This window comes from Pieris brassicae, chromosome 8 (assembly GCF_905147105.1).
Source record: "Pieris brassicae chromosome 8, ilPieBrab1.1, whole genome shotgun sequence".
Taxonomy (NCBI): Eukaryota; Metazoa; Arthropoda; class Insecta; order Lepidoptera; family Pieridae; genus Pieris; species Pieris brassicae.
Genome location: NC_059672.1, coordinates 11,620,782 through 11,645,063, shown reverse-complemented (window position 1 = coordinate 11,645,063; position 24,282 = coordinate 11,620,782). Strand labels below are relative to the sequence as shown.

Sequence of the window (24,282 nt, the reverse complement as noted above, 5' to 3'; positions counted from 1 at the left end):
CATACATACTATTAATCAATCTAGTCTAACGTGTAGTCATTGTTCGGTGAAACACTCACGGAAGCTTCACTAGTTATTTTTGCGTCAAGAATAATTTCGATAAAGTATACAATTTGTTAGGCTGTAAAAATAATATGACTTTTAAGAAAAGGCTCGCATTAAAACGAATGCAGACGCATTTAAAAATTCATGTATTTCCAAGTTCACCTTGGCTTATATCGCAGATAAAATTTTAAACCTCGGCTACAAAAACATTTTTTCAGCGTTGAATATAAACTCTAGAGTGATGTGGGTTCTGTATGTTTAATTTAGATTATTATTTAAGTCAAGTCTCCCATTGAATTTCTGCCTCTGTTTAAAACATCACAAAACATATTAAGCACAGACCTCTGCTGTTTCACCAATATTAATGTTTGTTCGCGAACTTAAATGTTGTGTACAGTTTTCAAAAATAAATCAAGTGATTAATTAAGCTTCAGGTAACGTTCAGTTATATATATTGTCTTTTATTAAAATAACTTTTACTTATTTAAATAAAACACTTTTTAACCGGATTGAAGCTATGTATTATTATTTATTAACTCCGGGGAAATAAATACAGATAATACAACTTTCTCTATAGCTGTGATACTTTTTGACATTCAACACCTTTTGTCTTCAGTCACCGTGACGCTGTAAAGCACGCGAAACGTCGGAAGAAATTTAAAATTATGTAAAATAATTATAAGTTTCTAATAATGCATAGCTTCAATCCGGTAAAAAAGTGTTTTCTTTAAATTAGTTATAGATATTTAATTGTAAAAAAAAGCTTTTGAGTTACTAAGCTCAAAATTATTGATATAAAATTGTATTAGTTTCTGGTTGATAACTGAGTAGGTACACACAGAGTCGATTTACATAGAAAACTACCTGCCCGCGAACTTCATTTAGTCTTAATACGATTTTCTTTCACAGTCTACGAAAAAGAAAACTGGTTGTTAGGTTTCCCGTGCAATTTTCAAAGAATAAATAAAAACGATACTCTAATTTTTCCAGCCGTCTTTGCGTTTGGAGTTTAGCAACATATTTTGCGATTCATTATTATTTATATAGACTTAAAAGTATTTAAATGTGAATGTGTAATATTTATAGCCGCGCCAACAAGGTCAGAATTAAAAACGACTCTATAAACATAAATATATACTTTATAAATTAAACTCATAAAAATAGTAAATTATTAAGCGAGCAGTTGCTTTCTAACCAATGAAAACATTTTAAAACTAAGCCCATTTAAAATCATATTTATCCTAAAGAACACCTCTAGTAAATAAATTCATTCGATATTTTCTATTAAATTGCTCACACAGAAATTTTATTAAAAAATATCACAATAATGTTATTGGACTTTTACGTATTATGCGTTCTTACACATTCGTGCGTTTAAACGTGCAAATTATTGTCTGGAAGTATTTAAATTGAATTTTTACGATTGTCTTTATCGTTATGATATTCACTTAATATATAATATAAATGTTAATATGGCGTATCGCCTTATCTATTATTAAGATTTTGTTCATAAATTATATGCTTTATTGCGGAACGCTTGCGCAGAAGGGAATATGCTATGATATGGTGAGTTTTTATGTTGGTTTGGACCAAACACTCCTTGTAAAATTTAAAAAGTTTGTTTAGAAATAAAACAATATATACGATTCTGGGTTATGGTGTTTAATTTTGGTTCAAACAGATTTTTCTCATAGTAAAAAAATACATCCATCTAGGGTTGCCTGTAAGAAAGCGCTTGTTACCGATACGTTACCTTTGTAGCGACACCTACAATCTTCGCCTACAAATCTTAATTGCGCTACCAAAGTTATTCTGACCGCTAAGGATATATAAAACTTTTCACCTTAGCCAATAGGGCCTTCGGGTCGGCCTTTGAGTGGTTAGCATGGTTGAATCCTAGGTCCTACCTTTTGGTTAGAGGAAGAGTACACCACCCTTCCACGACACCCCGTAATTATTGGAGTTACGTGATTGTTTACTTATTTATAAGTACTAGCTGCCCCCGCGAACTTCGTTTCTCCTTAATGTGGTTTTAGTTAGCCTTAATACCGTGACACGAAAGAATAATTTCACTGTATTATCGTCACTATAATTTGAATTTGATTTACACTTCGGTCTAAGTAACACGTGGTTGGCTATGCTAACACCAAAAATTAAAAAAATAGAAATAATTTTTTCGATTTCACGGATAATTATTTCGTTTACTACAAAATACATTTAATTTATACTGTAGCCTCAATAACACAGTAGCTTATATGACACGTTTGTCGGTAATTAATTATAGACAAATAATTTGCAATAAAATAAAATTGTGACTATAATTAAAGATCTAAGCTATCCTATCTCTTAAGTTGGACCAGACTGCTCACGGTGTGCCAATTTAATTTAAAATCGGTTAAGTAGTTTAGGGAGTCCATCGCGGACAAACATCGCGACAGGAGATTTATATATATTACGATATTTATCTCTAAGAGTCATTAAAAGAAAATTGTCTTACACTATTTATAACTCAAAAACGGAAAAAATTGGTGGGGAGGAGGTAGCCTAGAACCAGGAGATGGACATGGGATGCTTTTATCCTATTTTCGTAGGACGTGACATACGTTAAAACGTGACAGAAATCTAAAAATTGATAATTCAAAACAACAGTCGTGCTGTTCATTTGTTAAAAATAATATAACAAAACGTAACTGACAGCTATACGTATCTATGGTTAATGTTAAGTATGATTAGAAATTCGACAATTAGAAGTTTTGAAGTTGATTTTGTTGAGCGTTTAAGTGGATTCGAGAATAGTTCACATTATCACTTAGATGTTTTTGTTTGTTTGTATATTTGAAATTCTGTATTTACGATGTGTGTACAGGACAACGTCTGTCGGGTTCACTAGTTATTTTTTTATGTAGGAGGCAAGCGGGAAAGAGGCTCACCTGATATTAAGTGATAGTGCCTATGGACACTCTCATTGCCAGAGGGCTCGCAAGTGCGTTGCCGGCTTTTTTGTTCTAAATAAACAAACTAATATCGAATATATATGCGTCGAAAGTAACTGTTATTTTGATAAGTTTTAAAAGTATGATAAAATAGTGTTCGATGAAAAAGCTTCCCAACGATTGTTTATTAAAGTAGTCCTTAAATCTGGTCCTTTATATTCTCGATTTTATTCGAACTGCAACATTCATACAAGCGTGGTCGCTCGTAAACCGACTTATATACCAATTTGTATGCAGATTCAAAATGCTATACTTATCGCAAACCTCGGTCCTAATTCACTCGGCAATACTCTCTACGTTATTATGTTTATATTTTTCTGGTATCACCGTATAAAACAAAACTAAAAACCAGGGACGCTAGAACCTTTTTAGGTTCGCAATTTCTGTATCTGTTTCATGGTTATTTGTCAATCTAATAGCAAGTAGGTGATCAGCCTCCTAGGCTTGACATACGTCAACTTTTTGGGTCTAAAGCAAGCCGGTTTCCTTACGATGTTTTCCTTCACCGCTCGAGCGAATGTTAAATGCGCACAAAAAATGTTAAAACATAGAATGTCCGTTGGTGCGCAGCCAGTCCCATGGCCTATTAGCTTCAGCGTGCGACTCTCATGACTGAGATCGTAGGTTCGATCCCTGGCACTCTATGTGCCCACTTAACATTCGCTCCAACGTAAAGCAAAGCAAGCAAAAATCGCGACGAAACCGTCTTGCCTTAGTCCCAAATAGATGACGGCCTGTGTCAGGCGTCTGATCACCTACTTGCCTATTAGGTTGATTGACAAATGATCATGAAACAGATACTGAAATTGTAGACCTAAAAAGGGTTGAAGCGCCACAGATTTTTTAATAATATATTGCAACCTAATGAAACTTGTTGAATTTTATACATAAACGCTTAAATACTCGTTTAAAATGTTTTAAAGCAGTTGTAGAATATTAACAATAATATGCGTTGTTTTTTGTTTTCATCGTATGAATATTTAATTTTTACGTTTGACCATAGAATATATTTTAAATTTGCCGTAGTTCTTATGATAGAATACAACTTTAAAGGATTGGATTGGATTGCTATAAAAAGCTTTCAGAAAACATAAGCTTGTTGTAATTATTAAAGAAACTTAGTTCTCGACGCTAATTGACTCAATAATGACAGATATTGTAATGTATCGTGGAATACGTAATTGTACGTCTAGTAGACATAAAATTGTATTTTTATATAACAGTTGACACTGTCGTTTTCAAGTAAAATTGTATGTTTATGATGTGCGTGATTTTATGAAAGCTATGATCCTAACCATGCTATAAACAAGGGGAATTATGAACATGAATTTCTAATAATAATAATTTATTTGCAAGAATATGGTATATAAATATGATTGTGGTACAATCTAAGTTTCGCATATTATATAATGTGAACATTTGTCTTTAAAGCTAAAATTATATATTACATTAAATTATGAGTCAACTCTTATATTATTTTATCACATTAATTAATTATATATACTAGCTCGCCCGGCATACGTTGTTTTGCCATATAATTTTTTTTAGAATTTCTATTTTAGAAAAGAAATTGATAGTGATAAAGAGTGAAAATTTAGGGTTGTATGTATTTTTTTAATGCCATATAATAAAAAGTAAGGATGTCTTTATAATCGGTCGAGCCGTTTCGGAGGAGTATGGCAACGAACATTGTGACACAAGAATTTTATATATTAGATATATATATATTTTTAGAACAGGGGGCAAACGGGTAGGAGGCTCATCTGATGTTAAGGGATATCGTCGCCCATGGACACTCAATGCCAGAGGGCTCGCGAGTGCGTAGCCGGCCTTTTAAGAATTGGTACGCTCTTTTCTTGAAGGACCCTCAGGCCCGAATTGGTTTGGAAATACTTCACTGGTTATCAAATGAATGCTCGGTAAATGCTGGTGGAAATAAATAGTGACCTGAAGGCTTCTGACCTGAAGGTGGTTATTGCTAAAAGTCTTCGGTATTCAGCAAGCTATCATAAGAATATTGAAAGAACTGATACTAAATCATCGGGTTGGAAATCGCCACTAGAAGTTCGACAGTAAAGCTCCAAAAGAAATGTATTTTACAAAGGTTTTTGAAGTTTACGTTTATTTTCACCGAAGAAACGCGACTTTGATTATTTAGGTTTGAATCGTATTAATATTGTTAAATGAACAAAACCAATGGCTACAAGTTTCTTAAGTCTGCGCCTATTTCTGTATTTGTTTCATTCATGATAACATGTCAATATAATAGGTAAGTAAGTGATTAGCCTTCTGTGACTGATACTAGGCATCGACTTTAAAGTAGGCTGGTTTCTTCACGATGTTTTCCTTCACCGTTCGAGCGATGGTATATAGAAAGTGCATTGGTGAACAGCCGGGGTTCGAAAATGATGAGATTCGCACGCTGAATCCACTAGGCCAGCGACTATCTTTACGTATCTAAGTAAACCTGACATAACAGGCATCACTTGCATATCGTTTGTAAGAGCAGTGTTGGCCTAAGGGCTAGTTTGCCATTCATTCCCGAGCTCAAAGGTTGGAACGAACCGAACGAACGAACTCGTACGGCAAATGTGGACGTTGTGTGTCAGGCTCAGAAGGCTGTGCACCTACTTGTCCATTAGAAAAAAAAATCAGATCTAAAAAGTTTGAAGCTTTGGGTTGAGGTTTGTAAGTACTAAAGAAACTTGCTTCTTGCATATTATATATGTCGCAGTAAAGTAGTTAAATCAGAATGTTAATTGAATCTCTAGACAGTTAATTAAAAATCGATATAGCATAGATAGCACTTTGAAGTAAATAAAGCAGCATCGAAAACGTTTAACTATCTGTCTGACCGAAAGTCAGCGTGTTGATTAACAATGTAAAACAAGATGGTAAAACAAGACTCCGCCATGATTATTTCATTTGTTATTGCTATTTCAGTGTGATCGCGAAGAACTGCGAGCTTGGAAATTCCGTGTATTTGCTTTATTGTAAATGGTTAGGTAAGTCTTGTTGCCTAGGAACGTTTAGGGAACTCGTTAAACGTTTCGTTCACTCACTTGTCTGACGGAACTTTAGCGACTTGATTGAATATAGATTTTTAATTAATTGTCTAGAGATTCAATTAACGCTCTGATTTAACTACTTTACTGCGACATATATACATAAATAAAAATAGTAAATGATTTTTTACTAACACATGTATTTGGCCAACTGCACATAAAATAGACCCTTTTTAATATGTTTCTACGAATTTCTCATAAAGGTTGAATTCTTGAAATCTCGTTTAGTCATGCCGAATTCCTATAACCGCGAAACTGCGTACCAATTTGTAGTAATTATTAAATTTCTTAGTAGGCCTTGTAAACGGGAGATAACTGTTCAACTTTTGAAAGAAGCCTTGAAACTCCCAAGCGAAGTTGGAGAATTGTCACTTTTTTTTTAATTTGACGAATATTTAAATGATCCTAATCCTTGGGATTGATCCAGTTCAAACAATTTGTATTAATTTAAAACATAGCGATTAAAGAGTGGCGGAAAGTTTTTTGCCAGTTCTTCTTGCCCGCTCTACGCTCTTAACTTGCGAACTGGTAGTGAATGTAAATTTGGAATTAATTTAACTTCTGTTCTGACGTTCATAAGTGTACTTGTTTACCTATATGAATAAAGTTATTTTGAATTTGAATTTGCTAACCATTGCTTGTTTTGACATTAGCTTTATGAATAAGGAAAATTTATATCACTTCATTAACATGAAATGTTTTGGAAGATATAAAATAAAATATTATGTTAAATACTTATTATAATAACTAGCTTTTATCTACACTAATAGACAGAGGAAAGATTTGTTTTTTCTATTGCGTTGGCTTCAAAACTAAGGGACTGATTTGAAAAAAATAGTTAAATATTAGAACGTTCCGATAAAGAACCAAGAGAACCCTACGTTATCCCTAATTAATATAGACTATATAATTTTTGAAAAAAAAAAACGATGTGTACGGATGTGATAAAGACCAATAAAAATCCTAAATCGCATACGTTTTGTTATTATTTTCGCGTATTGTTTTATAGAAGACATCAATATCTATAAAAAAGCCCGCGATACTATATCTGAAAAAAAAAATCTATGTATGTCTAGCAAAAAATATATTTTTTGCATTTAAATTAAAATAAAAAAATACATTTAAATTTAATTTAAAGGACCGGCAACGCACTCGTTTGGCCTCTGGCATTGAGAGTGTCCATGGGCGGCAATATCACTTAACATCAGGTGAGTCTCCTGCCCGTTTGCCATGTTAAAAAATGTTTATTTATCGAGAAAAACTATGGCTATAGAGTTATAGAACATTAGAGCAGAGCACAGCTATTATTGTGATGAAAAGGTATTAACGCAGAAGACAACATGTTACCCTACAACGTAAGATTTTATATTCTCGTTTACAATGTCTGTTATGAAACAGTTCATAATTCATTTTACAGAGATAATTGTCGAAACCTCCAAAGTATTTCACTTGCGTTTTAAATGTCTAGACGTCACTTCGTGTTGGCGCCAAAGGCTTTTAAAAGCCGTTAATTGAAGGAAATGTTTTTAAGAATACTCATCGTGTAACGTTAAAGTATATTTTTTTGGATCTCGGCAAACGGAACAAAAATAATCGGAACTCGAGATTTGTAGTCCCATGTATGAATGTTAAATATTTATTTTGAGATAGTCAAACTATCCACATAGACACTCGCAAAATTAAAAAAAATATTATCTGTATTGGATTTCGAAGCTACAGAGGCCTTACTACGTATGTTGGTGAGGTGCTTAAAATTAACATAGACAGCGCTTATTACAACTCTTAGCCACACAGTTAAATACATGCACTCACAATCTCACAAATACATAATGTCTTATAAGACTTGTGTTTTGATTAGTTGTAACACTAAACCTGCTTTTTGTCAAATACAGTTTTCAACATGTACTACTGACTAATTGTTATCTAGTCTAGTCACAGGGACTCCCTAGGGTACTTAAATACATACATGATATTTGTCACAAATAATTATTTTATTCTTTAACAATCGAATTGCAGGGTGTCTCATTTGTATGTCATGAAACTTATTCGAAGAACAAGACTGTACCCACTTTGATTTGCAAGTTTAGGTACCCCGAGTATGTCGCCAGAGGAAAAGACATATTTTGGATTTTATTAAATTGATTTTATAATTTAACTTCTGTACTTAGGTATATTATTAATAGGTACCGCCTATAACCGAACGATCGTGTCTTCTAATCACGGCAGTGAACCAATGGATTCTTTACATGTCCGCAGTTGCTCGCTCGTACGGTGAAGGAAAACATCTTGAGGAATAATAGATCTAATAATTGACGGACTGTTTCTTACTTGTATTTTATGAAAACAAATGATCAGGAAACAGCTCAACACCCAGAGGTTATTGCTCCATTAGAGTTTTAGCTCCAGAAATGCCTGGATACCCACAACTACTGAACTTTATGACTATGTTTCCGAGAAAATTCTAGACAAACACTCACAGTATAAAATTAGCACACGTGCACGAAAGTCTACACAGATCATCGTGCTCAAATATTGTCAAATTCCAACAATACATACAGGCCTAAATCATTTTTTGAAGTCGGTTAATCCTTCAATAATAATAACGCGAACGTTGGGCGTTGGCGTGGGCCTATGTAAAAAGGAATTTAAATTCACCTGATTAACAACGCGATACTCACTTAATAGTTGTTTACCATGCATATTATAAAATGCATATCCTGCGGCCCACAGACATCAAACGAATGTCCTAGATAGCCATATTGGGCTGCAATGTTGAAGAATTTATAAAATAATTTCACTACCTGCTTATATATTTAACGTTGGATATATTCGATGTATATTTTCACAAAGGAAATGTTTTGATGCGCCTCAGTGACTTAGTTTCGTCGTTGTTACATGTATTGTTCAAACGTATAAGTATTTGTGGGTATTTATTGTTTTGTTTCAAAGCCTTTATGGCATGTACGGTACACGACTTGGGTTGGATTAATTTGTTTGCAATAAAATTAAATTTGAAAAAAAATTGAACAAGAGTAATTTACACAATTCTACTTGATCTTGTTCTGAGATTCTTGAGATGTCGGTTGGGTTTGTGGACTCTGTTTCTGCACTTAGGCTCCCGTTGTGCCTAATGTCCTGGCCTCCTGAGCACTTCGTAGGCTTCACGAGATCTCACTGTTCAGAGGATTTCTGCATGTTGTTTAGCCACAGCCTCGCATTCCAAGACTACGTGGTTTTTTGAGTCCTCTGCGCTGAAAGAGTGTGTTTATTAAGGAGAGATGTCACTTATTAATTATTGATCTATAAAATTAAATCTAAAATGTATCATAACAGTTTAATAAAGCGCGCTATAGAAATGAAGACGTCTGAACACGTTTATTAATTCATGCTAATTTATTTTGTCGTAATTAAAAGGAATTTTACGAGTTGACCATCGGCGCGGACGGCACCTTTTAGGCGCCATTTTCGGAAATATTTATTGCTGAATCGTCCCATTAAAATACCAGAAATCAGTGTCATATTACAAATGAATAGTTATTCACCGGTTTTATGCTTCGACTTCATTTCGACGATTTAATATTTAATCGTTTTTTAAGACATTTTGACTGTTACGAAAGTATTACTAAAATTTTGCAATTAAGTTAAATTTTTAAAAAAAGTCAGCGCGCTCGGTTGCAATGTTATGCCTTGAAGTGTTTGTATAATATTATTTATTTAATAAAATCAATTCTACGATAGTGTCAAATAATATTATTTAAATGTATCCGGAGACAGCATTTAGTAGACATAACGTGTTAGAGGCACACGTTCGGCCTCTTGGTGCTGCAAACAAAATCAGCATTTGCCGCCGCAAATATCAAATAAACACATAGAAACTTTGTTGTTAGCTGTTGGATTGCTCACCAAGACCCAACCACCAAGAACCAAGACTTGTATAATTATAATATTATAAGTAACAAAATATTAACCAAATGGACATATTGTAGGGCTTAATTGAATACATTATATTTGAGTAGTTAGGTTAATCAGGTGATGTCAATTTAATGGAAGATGGTTTCTCAAACGTGATGGGTTTAAATGTTTGGATTGTTATGGTGAGAAAAATGGTTGTTTGTAAAGTCCGTTTACAGAAGACAGTTTAACGTGGTCACGTCAAAAACAAAACTACGTACGTCCAGTTTTATTTTGTCTCATGCCTAAAAGAAATACGGTATAAACACAACAGCTAAATACGTTACTATACAGCTGCCCATAAGACTGTAAAGTTACAACTAAGACATACACTAAGAGATAAAACTGCTAATTTTTCTCACCTAAATGCATATATTATTTGTTGGTTTTAAACAAGTTAACTGCGGACTGTTAAAACGTAGGTGAACGTGAACCAAGCGTTTAAAATTCATTTCACGTTGCATGTTCACTGCAATTTGTCTCTTGAAGTCATCTTGAAGTTAACTGATAACTATCTTAATATTTCTACTATGGTTTTATGACTGTTTTTTTTTATGTCACGTTTTCTTGAAGTATACCGAGAAACACCTACACAAAGGTACATCAAAAGTAAAGGTATATCAAAATTTATCAAAGGATTAAAATGTCCAAAAATATTAGATAATTTTGAATAAGGCCTTGCCGCGTTACACGATAATGGGTGGGTGATTGATTATAATCTAAACATTTATACAGATTATTAACATTTAAAATATATTTATTATGTAATTGTTTCCAACAAGATTCGACTTATAATAGATTTTTTCTCAATGATCAGAAAATTAAAACATATATAAAATCCATTTTTTCAATGCCAGCTTTATTTCTAACAAGCGATGCCACGCGGTTTCACTCGAGTAGATACCGCTCTTGTGCTAGTGAAAAATATACTAAGTCTATATCTTTGTTATCATAAAAATTATATTTTACTTAGTTTTTAATTACATTTATAATCTAATCAATATACAGATTTTACTTTACAACAAATGTATATGTAATACATTTTTAAATTCGTAACATCATTTACGTAGAATGTCCGACATAAGTATATTTAAAAATATTTTATAGGTATTAACAAATTCCTGATCTCAAGTAGGTAATGAAATAATTCTTTAATCAGTCCAGAAATTTTTAGACACAAAAATAATATTAGAGAAGAGATTTATTTGTAGAACTTCAGTGCCTTAGAACAACATTTGACGTAGTTATGTGTTGTGGCCGCAAAATAACCGACGTGGGATAGGCCAATATACAATTGCCGATGGGTTTTTTTTATAAAACAGGGGCAAACGGGCAGGAGGCTCACCTAAGCGGTTTAGTACCGCCGCCCATGGACAATCTCAAAGCGTTCTTTTTTTGTTCTATGATCAATAGTTTCCACAGCTCACGCGATGACAGATTTTTTATGAATATATTTTCACACGTTGGGTTATATTATTTTTTTGAAAATGTTTATATAGACTATGTCAGTAAGTGAAGATGCAGCTTGCATGGTGATAGAATGTTTGAAATCGGTCACAAACATTACAAACATACATAAAAAAACAAAAATGTTTCCTCTTTATAATATTAGTATAGATTATGATTCGATTGTAGTGATATGAACTTTATTCTTTAAACAAGTAATCGTACCTGTTCAAGTTCTTAATTTAAATAAATGTGACCAAACGTGTGACATTGAGGGTACCATAAACGGAGTTGTTTTCATCTATTACATTGACCCCTAGATCACACGCCGAGAATGTGACAGGAAATCCTGACTTCCGGTCGTCTAGAAATGTCTCATCAGACAATAAAGCATTAAGGATCAATATTGAAGTCGAGATTTTAGGTCTAGTTCCTATGTTTTGGTCTATCTATCTTTATGTCATAACCAAATATTACATTTGAAGAGTTAATATTGTTAATCGTTAAATGAACCGAAGGATCTTGTATGAATTGAAAATTTCTTTTCTTGATTATTTTCTATCTTTAAATGAATTTTTAAGAATTTCTCTTCTGCCTCGTAATTAGTTACTTTCACATACTAATTATGACTCATTAACCCTATAATATATTTTACATATAGTATTGTCTTTTGTTAACATGGCTTTTACACATTAAGAAAACACTTTTTAAACCGATTGAAGCTATGTATTATTATTAAAAACTTATAATTACCAATTTTACATAATCATTAATATTATTATCTAATTGGAGATTTTAGTTTTAGTTAGTATTTTTAGTGTTAAATTTAATGTTGTTTTTTTTAATTTTTTATGCACTTGTACTTTACAAGGGTTGCGTGGATGTAATCGCTTGTTAGCGATAAGCTTATGTAACCTGTGTTTGACATGTACGGCCACGAAGTGTAAATACTAAATACATATATTATGAATTATTAAGTACCTTAAAAAAATAACTAATGCCATGGAATAGATGAAGTTAGAAGAGCCTTTGGCCGAATGTGTACTAGAACAAGCTTTATCTACGAACGCGCTGTGCACACTACGTGTACACAATATTAAAGTCGGGATTGATATCGCAGTGCTATAGAGAGTTAGTTCTGTGAACACATTAATAATAATAATAATAGTGATTGCCTGGCCAGTTCCCGTCCTTTTTATTTAATTATTGTATATCTGTATTACTGCAAAGAAGTGTAAAATCCTTTATTTATCTACATCTAGCTTACAAGAAAAAAGCTAGATACCTATTTCTACCCTATATTATATTTAATTTTTTGCCGTTTTCATGCAATTTTTGCCTGTAACCCTATCTATCTCGTCGGCCTATATCTCTCTCTCATTATTTCTCTGTCCTTTTGGCGCAGTCGGTTACTCTTTTTGGAATGAATACTAGTGAACTATATCCCTTGCGTCGGGCAATAGCCGAATCGGTCTGAAGAAAATTATAGAAATAAATGTTATTAATATAGATCTTCATTTACATTTAAGAACAGTGAATAGTAAATCTAAGTAATTGTTCTGTTTGAATAGGAATGGAGGAAAAATATTGTACTCTGTCTGACAGTGACGTAATGTAATTGATGCGTACGCGCCGTTCAGGTCTAGTAGTTATAGTTTTTGCAATATTGATTATAGGATGTTGAAAATTAAGACGACCTTTGCTTACTTATAACTTTTGGTAAGCACTTATGCACTTAACTGAATTATTAATTACAATATTTACGTGTATTTAATAAAAAAAAACTTATACATGGGAAATTGTTAATCCAGGTTAAAAAAAACAGTTAAAGAGATATATTTTTTATCAGGGACTCGCATTGCCAGAAGGCTCGCAAGTGCGTTGCCGGCGTTTTAAGAATTGGTACGCTCTTTTCTTGAAGGCCCCTAGTGTCGAATTGAGTAGGAAATCTTCTTTTATTTTTACCTGTTTTGTAAATAAGCTTTTAGTATTATCAATCCAACGTCACGTAATAAGCTTTATTGTTGATAATGGCATGAAGGAGGAAGTTGCTTAATTGTTCCTGCCTTATAGAGATCCCAGCGAGTAGACATAAAGTAAAGTTGTAGTAAGATGTAGTAAACCCAGTCTATTTTATACTCAAGATATTATTTCTTCTGCTTCCTTGGGCCATTTTTGTACAACAAGCTTAATCTTTCCTCAAGTATATACAGTTACATAGGCAGTTTGATTCCATTTATTGCCTTGGTAGATAGACATTCCATATATTTAGTTGTCCGAAACTTGTACTTTTTTATTCGGTTTTACGTATTTTTCCTGCTAGAGTAGACATACTGTACACATTGTGTATAGTGCTTAAGTCTTATTTAAATTGTTATTTACGACTCGTGTTTGACGCTATTATTTTTTCTCGAAAGCTATTTCTGACATGCATCATTACGGCTAATTCGCATTATTAAATGTCAAGCCATAAATTTTGTTGCGAACTTTTTACTGAACTTTTATTACCTAAGTAGGTCAACCTATACTATGAATTGAACACAAAATACCATAACATTTACAAAACACAAAATACAATAACATTGACAATATATATATATTAATTATTAAAACATCTCTAAGAAGGTTAGGTTTTATCTTAGATTCTATGACAACGTTATTATTGATACTAAGTCTTGATCGAGCTTACATAAGCTTTATTGATCTTAAACTTATGTAAGCTCTCGCGTCACGTACTATCATATTATTACGCTGTGATAACAACTGCACCAAACCCACCCCAAACTAAAAACTCTTCCATGAATTGGACGTCGAATTGCTTCCGCTCCAGATTTGGCCTCAGCGACTTTTTACTGTTCTCAGACCCTAAGAGATCTATCGCTAGTCAGTAATTTTGATCTAATGAAGAGGTTATTGCCGAAACTGAAGCCACTTTGAGTCTAAACACAAATCGTATAATTAAAATGGCATCGAAAAATTGTATGACCATTGTATCGCTCTCGTAGGCAAATATTGAATAATCGTACTCATTATAACAATTGTTTTTTTATGTTGTATGAACTGGTCAGCCCACATAAGTTTTATTATTTGTATTACAACTACTTAGACTAGTCCTAGAAACTAATAAATACAGTGTAAACACCAAGAGTATAGAGAGTTGTTGTTAAATGGAGAGGAGAAAACGTATAGATAATCCATGACTCCTACTTATTAGTCATGGTCAAGAACAGTCTACACGTGAAAGCAATCCAAACTTGTAAACAAAAGTACGAATTTCTTAGAACATTTGTTTGCATGATGCAGACAGTTGAGTTTATTGCGGGGTTAGGATAATAAAGCAACAAAAGAACGCACAGCTGCGTTTTTACTAATTTTAGCAACTTAAAAAGTACCTTATTACTCAATTGTTGTCGATATTTGAGAGTGGGTGCTATGTAGAGTGTATCATTGTATGCAAGACAAGCTAAACCAACCAAAGCCAATTGATTTCGACACCCTAGGGAGTTCGTCGTTACACCGAGGCACTTACATGGAGTTTACACTGTAATTATAAAAAGAACTAATTACTGTAATTACGCTATTGCTGTTAAAGAGTATTTGTTGTTATTAAGTTTAGTTCATCAATATTTATTATTTTACTTGATATGGATAATTAATTTAACTTTTTCGAAGTCTTAACATTTAAAACACTATAATGTTACATTGTTTGGTGATGCATGAAGTTTGGTAATTTATATTCTTGGGGAATCGTTGAACGATAATAGTAATAAACGGTTATAGTAAACTGTAGTTGAAAATAGTTACTTCTTTATTAAGTTTGTATACATAATGTTTTCTGTAGTGCATTTATTAACGGTTGTTTTTTCAAGTCTTTTCTCGCTTTTAAACTTATCGATAACTGCTTAAAATCATTTCAATAGAGGCTAACTGGTAACTAACAATAAACAAAGTAAATGGAGATATCTGATACATTTAGAATTTAGATCTATATGTAGCTGTATAAGCGTCACCGTTTCATATCGTATTCCTAGCATAGCTTATAAATTGTCTATATTTGTTTTTTATTCCTTCTAAGTGATATTATTTGTAGCTACGCACTTTCTGCGTTTTTTTTATCTTTCCTTAAAAGCGTTCTCTGGAAGTGGTCGCCCAGTTTAATTTATAATTGATCCCGCTAATTTTCAATTTAGTATTTTAGTTCTGGTATTTACATTTTTATTTTTCTTGTAATCCTTATATGCTAATTTCCTTCAGTATCGTTGATGGGAACCTCTTTTTGGGTATAAGCCTCCTCCAGCCTTTTCAAATTATCTATCCATGCTATCCATCCAAATTATTCATCTTTCTTTCCCTATTCACTTCCAGCTAACGCTTCTATATCTTATTTCCATATAGTTGTCTTGAAAGTCCACCTTTTATCTGTGCATCTTGCCATAGCCTAGTGTAATCTAGCTATTTTTAATTGTATTAAAATCTTTCACAGATCCCGCTCGTTAGCAACGAAGGAAAAACAGGTCTGGGTGCGACTCCAGCTCCAGAGCCACTGGGAACCCTCGGACCTGCGACTATGAGACTGGCGGCAAAAACAAAAATGCTGCAGCCGCCTGCGAAAGCATTCCAAAATGAGCCTGAAGATGAATTCGAATAAGTGCTATTTCTGGCTGTTAAACACTACAGATTTAGATGGAAGACCTAGGTTTTAAAATTAAGATTAATGATGGGTACACATATATATAGACAGCGTGATAAATTTGTAAGAGTAATATCGTGAATATTTGCTTGGCTTATATTTCTTATATGTTTTGCCACGTGTGTGTCTGTTTAATTGATGGACTCTTTATGCACGTGTTAACGATAAATATTCCTCACGTTATCTGACCATACAAATGTTATCTATGGTCATAGAAAGTTTTATCTATTGTTGCACTGGATAATCTATTTATCCATTGGGCTAACACTGGTCTATCAATCTTTGTCGTTTATTTTGTATGTAGAAACATCAATTTAACATCAGTTTTTTGATAGTTCTCTTGGTGTACGCCCTTTATTTGTACCGTTTCACGTTCCACGCTGTCTAACAGTAAATGTTAATTTAGTTTTTTTAATTATATAATTGTACAAATTGCGTGAATAATACATTTTTTTTAAAATAGCCAAGTAAGTAGACGTTATGTTTTACCTGTTTTTTGTATACCTTTCGAGGAAAGACTACTACCTGATTCAAATAGCAAAGATAAGAAAGCATTTACAGCTGGTGGACTGGTCGATATTTGCCAACAACAATAAAAACACTCGCAAGACTTCTGGCGTGGTGAGTTTCACATAACAGTATCCTTTAAATAATACGTAATCGAATGATTCATATATAATAATAAGTTTCGTATTTGTAACTAAATGGAGGCGCAAACAATATTGTTTAAAAAACTTAGTAAATTTGGAAAATCTATGTGTTTGATCTTTACGAACATTTTGCATTTGCAACATACAGTTAAGGTGATTAAAATTGTGCTTAGAATTTGATTTATTTACTAATTATCCGCTATTACCGTCATAGTTCGCATTTGAAGTTGTGTACACAATATCCTCTCGTTTTTATACTTTTGTATCGCTATGTTAAATAAAAATTTAATAATATTTATTTTCTTTGCGAATGTCCAAAGTGTTCATTTCGCTCTTTCATGAATTTAAGGCTTTTGTAAATAATGTCTTTTGACACACAAAAATACTTTACAATAGGCGTGCACTTACTAACGCCAATCGGTACGGACACGTGACCAGGCTAATGTCATTTCTATACACTTTTGTCATGTCACACCTTCTATAAAAGCTTATTAAACGTGTGTTCCTTATGGAAGGATATAATTGACATGTGAAAAATGGAAACCAATACTAAAATAATTATAAAGTTATTTATATGGATATGTTGTTTTATTTAAAATAGTTTATACAATATGTATGTCTAATAAATATTTTTAAGGTATAGCAGAATGTTCTTAAAATTAGTATTAAGAATATCCTGAGCGCGAAATAAAAAGCACACCCCACATACACACCCCCATTCAATTTTATCTATGAATATTGGAAAGTTTATTAAGCGATACTATAATAACTTATACAAACTTATATAATTATAAAGTCTCTCGACCATGACTACGCGATAACCTCAAAAAGTACCGAACAGTTTTTTTTATTTATAATAAATCATGTCTGTTGAAAGGCTTAGATGTAAATTGCCTCAACTATTATTATTGCAGGGTCGCTAAAAGTGGGACTCGTGCGTAGATAATCAAATAAAAATGTATTACATTGCACAAAGTTAATAAATAATACAGGCCAAAGGTCATTTCCGCGAAGTCTATTTGTAGTATCGAGCGAGTTTTCATTGTTTTACTGAGGCACGCCATTTCTAGTGAATAACATTCCAACCACCGGCTTTTCTTTACCCTCCTGGTACTTGCCATAGTACCTTTAGCCTGTTTTAAAAAAAACGTGAACAAGGACCTAGCAGTGCGGGAAAGTTTACTTCCTTGAATAACCGGTCATCAGAACTATCATTTTCCGTTTTGACTAACAAGAAAATATTCTAAGAACCGATTATAATACTTTCTATCGAGTTCTTAGAAATAAGTGAGTAAACATATCGATATAAACTATGTGTAAAAGAAACGGTCAATACCTTACAAAATGGAGACAACAAAAAGTTTTTCCGATGTGACCTGTCGCATACATACCATTATTCATACATTTTGTATGAATTTAAATCTTGACATTGAATCTTTCCCACTATTCAAACTAAATCAAGTTATTTACCAAAAATTCAATGTTATACGGCCACCATGTATAATAAGTTGAACAAAATTGTGGATATTTATCTCCTTAATATATATGAATGTAAAATAAAACTGGTTGAATGTCTAAAAACTCATAAATATAATGAAATAGAAAACTTGTTTGCTAATATAGAATAATGAAATTTTCCTTTTTAAAATATCTAACTTTCGGACCTAAGACTGTTCAAAATTTAATTTAAATATAAAATCTTAATACTCAATTAGTTTCCATAATTAGATAAATTGAAACGACACTAAATTCATATCTCAAATTCAAGTTTCTCTTCTACAAGACTTAAAAATCTTTGTCGAAGTTCATATTTAATTAAAAAATGAATAGTGTAACTCAATGAGTCGTTGCCTATTGTATGTTTATAACATTTAAAATATAAGTAGTAAATGTAATTGTTTTTGCGTCAAATAAAGTTACTTTTATTATTTATCTTTTATTGTTATACGCAATAAAAAGGATATTTATGTGAAAAGACAAAGAAGACCCGCAATAGGATTCCCTGTGTCGTAGGTAGTATTTCCTTTTGTAAGCTAATGGTACTTGACAATTATTTCTACATAACACTTACATTTTACAATTTAACTTTAGTTCTAAAATAATATTTTCTTTTTCACCATAGGACGGTCTGAGAAAGCTATCTTCGCCAATAGTTACATTGGTACAAATTCAAAATCATTTATACATTTAGGTATCACAATGTACACTTACACCAATAAAGAAATACATAAGAAATGCTAAATGCTTCAATTTTTACATTTACTGCCAGTTCTCAATCAAAAGCGAAGAACGGACGAAAATGTATGTAAGGAGCTGCAACCATTACAGCATGTTCTACATGACATCTTTAAGTAACTAATAGTTAATTAATAATTTAAAAAAAGATGTGTCCTCTATTAGGCTCTTATATTCGTGGGAACAAGACACAAATACTTAGTCGAAATAACGACTCAAAATAGCTACTTTCAGCCCTAACAGGCATGAGGCAGACAAAGTGTTGATATAGGTTTGTTTTATATTTTGTTATTGATAATTCTCCATACTAATTCATAATTGTCATATACTTTGAATTTCACGTTGACGTAGTGGCTTGAGCGTGTGACTCTCATCTCTGAGGTGAGTAGGTTCGACCCCGGCTACGACCCAATGGACTCTTCCACCTTTGTAATGTGAAAGAAAAATTGTAAGGAATCTGACATGCCTTAGACCCTACGGTCGACGCTAACGTTGTAGCGCCACTGGTTTTCTGGCAATCTTTTCTGAGATTTAATTTGAGATTTTTTGGTTTGAAACCTATCATTCCGTCTAAATAACTGGCAGTCGGCACAGAACACTTCTAATATTAAAGGAAACCTGCATAATCTGTATTTTTATATTTCAAATATAAAGTTAATGCATATGAAAGCTTTTACAGTGCAATGTTCTGATGGCGGTTTCGCGTGTGTCGTCGCTAGTTGCAAGTGCAAAGCAAGGTGATTAGCTGAACATAAAGTACGTTGATTGCAGCTGGACATGCATTGAATTCCTTCATTTCCAGGCGCATAGGAAATAGTGACATAAAGTTTAAAATTTCTGTTCTGTATAGTTGAGTTATTCAAATTATCAGTACTACGTAAAATAAAATTACGGCCGGTGTTTTTTTCAAGCATTTTTTGCATGGATGTCTAGAATAGATTGTTTGAATACTTCCTTATCATTTAATTATTTGTGCAATAAAATTATATTAAATATTAGCGTTTAGGATACAGGTTAGGCCTAGTTTAAATGCTACGACGTATATGAAGTAAGTAAGTAAATGTATGAGGTTAACCAAAATAAATATTGTATTTCAACGTTTCGTTGTCTATTGTATGTTTACATCCTTTACACGTCTGGTACATACAGCCTAAACTACAGAACTCTCAATATTGATTTTAAAAAAATCAATGGCGCTACAACCTTTTTAGGTCTGGTCCTCAGATCTCTGTATCTGTTTCATGATCATTCCGTTAATCTATTAGGCAAGTAGGTGATCAGCCTTCTGTGCCTGACGCACGCCGTCGACTTTATGGGTCTACGGCAATCACAGCCGGGGATCGTATCGAACTTACGACCTCAGGGATGAAAGTCGCACGTTGAAGCCACTAAGCCAACACTGCTCAATATTGATTTATAAACGCCAGTTTTGTGTTGTGCAACAATTATGGTATCCAAGAAATGTTACTTCAAAAATGTATTTTAAATGCCTGCTGAACATCCAATTAATAACTACATATATACCGTTTAATAGATATTAATACACGGAATCTACATTTTAATTCGGTAATTATTGTAATATAACCGCAGGTATCCTCAGATAAAGTAATTAAAGTTAAGTAGGCAGTAACTTATAAAACCATAACACGATATTTTATTAGTTATGTTTTAACGTTTTATGTTAATTGTTTGTAGTTAAGATTTTAAGATAGGCCACGTTGGAAAGCTCATTACATTTTATTTTCTGTAATGCCATAAAGGGCCTGGGTAATAAAGTTATCATACCGACGTTTGTATGTTTGTTTGCGAATTAAAGTTTGATTTTGAAGATGCAAAACAGATTATATGTTATTACATAATACGTTGTTTCCTTTTTTATACAGGAGAAAACGGGCAGTAGGCTCACCTCATGTTAAGTGATACCGCCGCCCATTCTGCATGCCGGAAGGCTCCCGAGCGCGCTGTCAGCCTTTTAAGAATTGGTACGTTGGTTTGCTGAAGAACCCTCAGCCGAATTGGTTCGGGAATACCGCAGCGGGCAGTTCCATATAGTGGTAGTGCGTTGCAAAATTGCCTTAAGAAACGCTCAGGTATTGAACGACGGACGTCGAGGTGATACGGATGGTATTTTGTATTTTGCCTTGACGTCCTATAATGAAACTCAGCTTCAGGTATTAGTCCAAATAACTCCTCTGAACGCTTTCCATGGTAAATGTGAAGATGCAGAAAGATCCCACACCTCTACGCAACGCCAAGGCATCAAGCCGCTCGGAAAGTAACTCGTCGTTGACGATTCGAATCGCTCTTCGTTGAATACGGTCAAGCGGAAGAAGCTGGTACTGGACCCAAAACAAATTTTTAATCAAATCTCAAATCTTACGTTAAGTACAGCGAAGAATTAGTCTAATTTAACAATTAGTATAACATATTTTATTAAAACCGACTCCTAGTGGTGTGGTGGTGTATTAGTGAAGGCATTTCTTCAAGAAAAGGCAACTCGTTAAGAGGATAATAACTCGAAAGTCAATCATGTCTGATCTGTCAAGTCCGCGTCCCGAGTAAGATTGAGGCCACAATGCAATAAGGAAACGCAGGCAATGTGCGTGTGAGAATTTCCTGTAATAGGACAGAAATCGTACCGTGTAGTTGAGTTCAATTAGAGTAGTTCAAGGCGTAGGAGACATACAGGGACATAGTCTTTCACCTTTTTAGATCTGGGCCTCAGATTTCAGTATCTGTTTCATGATCATTTGTCAATCTAATAGGCAAGGAGGTAATCAGGGTCCGGTGCTTGACACAAGCTGTCGACTTTTTCGGTCTAAGGCAAGGTTCGAGCGAATGGTAAATGCGCACATAGACAGAAAGTCATCAATGCACAGACGGGAGAATCTGTTATACGGCTACTTGAAATAATTAAAATATAATTAAATGATTTATTTAGAAATTAAAATTAAGAAACAGAGGTGTGACCTTAATGGACACTGACAATGGACTAAACCTACCCTGCTCCCGATTGGTATCCTTATATGCCTTCCTTTTGATTACTTAGCATATTATAATCAAGAGGTTAGCCAGGTAAGAGAACATGCTAAGGGTACAACAACCCCTCGCATAAGACCGAAATACAGGGATATAACTGAAGTTTCAAAAAGTATTCAAACTAGGATAGGTGCCTAAGAGGAGCAGGGCTTACAATCCTTTCCACGTCTTCTGGTTCAGTGGGTTTTTGGACTTTGACTCTACGCCCATAGCGATGAGAGTAGCTGAAGCCACTGGACCAACACTGCTCTTAAATATTACATTACATTATATATAAAAGCTTCAAAAAAAGGCATCATGCATCGTCCTTCAGCACCGGTTACATCCCCAGACAGCAAATTGGTATTTCTCAAATTATTAAGTATATTTTTGTTAAGTGTATTAGTTTTTATTTTGCAAATTTTGTAAACAATGTTCACCATAACACATATTTTAGATCAATAGACACACTATATGTGTGTGGCGGTCTGCCGTTAATAAATAAAACAAAAATATTAAAAGTACTTTAACATGACAATTGGCAATTTTTTGTGACTAATTCTCGCCCACCTGGTTATAAATTTGCTTTTTCGATTCGAAATCGGAGTCATAAAGATTTTGAAGACGACTCTTAGGATTCTGATTTCCGGTTCGAAATAATTTCTGTTTTGTGACTCATATTGAATTTCTTTGACGTAAGTGGGTTTAAACCGAGCCGAGAAGATGGTTAGCAAATACTTAACCAATTTAAAAAAGGAAGAGTAATTTAGGTAGGATATTGGATTGTTGTAAAAATATTTTATCCATATGCATTGTCGAAGGTATTTTTTATTATTTGTTTTTACGTTTATAATTTAAAACAGATTCAAGAAACATTTCAGACTTACAAATGGCTACAATAGTATCCGATAAATTGTTGAACTTTGCTTTACTTGTAGGATATTTTGATGTCTATTTTTCTGTGAAAGCAGTAGATCTACTGTAATTACAGTATGGAAGCACTGGAGTGACCTCGGCAGGTGGCGCCGCGGGCATTAGTTATGCGTCGGCTAGTGCGCCGTCTGCGTCGTTTCCTGTGCACCCGTGCCCACAACTCACCCTGTAATTAACTCGACCTCGTATTAAATTCACCCACAGACCTTTCGCCGTGTAGACTCGTTTTTAATTACGTTTTTACGACTTTCCAGTGAAGCACGGTGACAATTTAGTTGATACTTAACTGTACAGGACGTACGACGATAATTTCGTTATAATAGGTGTTTATTAAAACCGGTCAGCACGCAAAAAAATATTTTACAAAATTTACAATTTACTTCAATTTAGTTTTAGTTTATATCCCGACCGGTTAAACTCATAACGAGATGTTGAACAATCTTGTTTAATTTAGATCAAATATCGTAATTTCATTAAAAATCACAAACAATTTTTTTTACTCAATCAAAACTGACTAAAATTCGAACTATTACGCTTCTGTTTTAGAAGCGTATAACACGTGATCCTTCCATCATCCTATCTCTATTTTTTTTCATCGAAATTAATTAATAATACTTAGATTAGGTTCTATCATATCTCAAATAATCTTGTCAAAGAGATACACCCAACAGCTTATCTCTCAGGAGATGACTGCTGTGCCGTATCTCGGATGAGCACGTGAAGAGTATCACGATTGATTTCCATCCTCATCCACGCGTATGACGGCTTTTTTTTTAATTTTCAGCTCCATTTGCGACCTTCCCATCTCCAGTAATATAATACTAGACCGATGAAGCCGATGCACGATGCTCTCTTTACTGTATTCTATCAAAATATTATCAGATGCTGCCTTGACAGGGTAAAGATATAATGGTATGGCAGATAGTCAAGAAGAGAATAAAAATACTCGACACTATAAACTTTATGTATACCAACATTATAGTTGACGACTCTATATAGATTCCAATTATGACAGCAACAAGGAGTTTATAAGATCTCCTTGTTGATGCTTGCTTGTAGGCATAAGCCGTTTTTGTTTCACGCTATTGTCGCATATGTGGTTAAAAAACAATTGAAATCTCAGAATGGATGCCAAGATGCCTGCTGCAGCCGCGAATCAATTTGTCCGCATCCGCATCCGCATGATGTAATAGTTCCCGCTCATTCATGTTGATTTTACGCAGTACACAGTTTATTACCAACATTATAGCTCTGAA

At 33.5% G+C, this 24,282-nt stretch overlaps 1 protein-coding gene across 2 annotated transcripts in view; it reads left to right on the top strand.

Annotated features, from left to right (window-relative positions):
- The window catches only part of LOC123713511 (angiogenic factor with G patch and FHA domains 1), a 40,848-nt gene extending 23,429 nt beyond the window's left edge, over positions 1-17,419 (top strand). For both annotated transcript variants that reach the window (XM_045667217.1, XM_045667216.1), the window contains one exon: positions 15,984-17,419. In XM_045667217.1, the coding sequence (XP_045523173.1) occupies positions 15,984-16,148 (165 nt within the window). In that variant the 3' untranslated portion in view covers positions 16,149-17,419. The remainder of the gene's footprint in view (positions 1-15,983) is intronic.
- Positions 17,420-24,282: the final 6,863 nt, after the last annotated feature.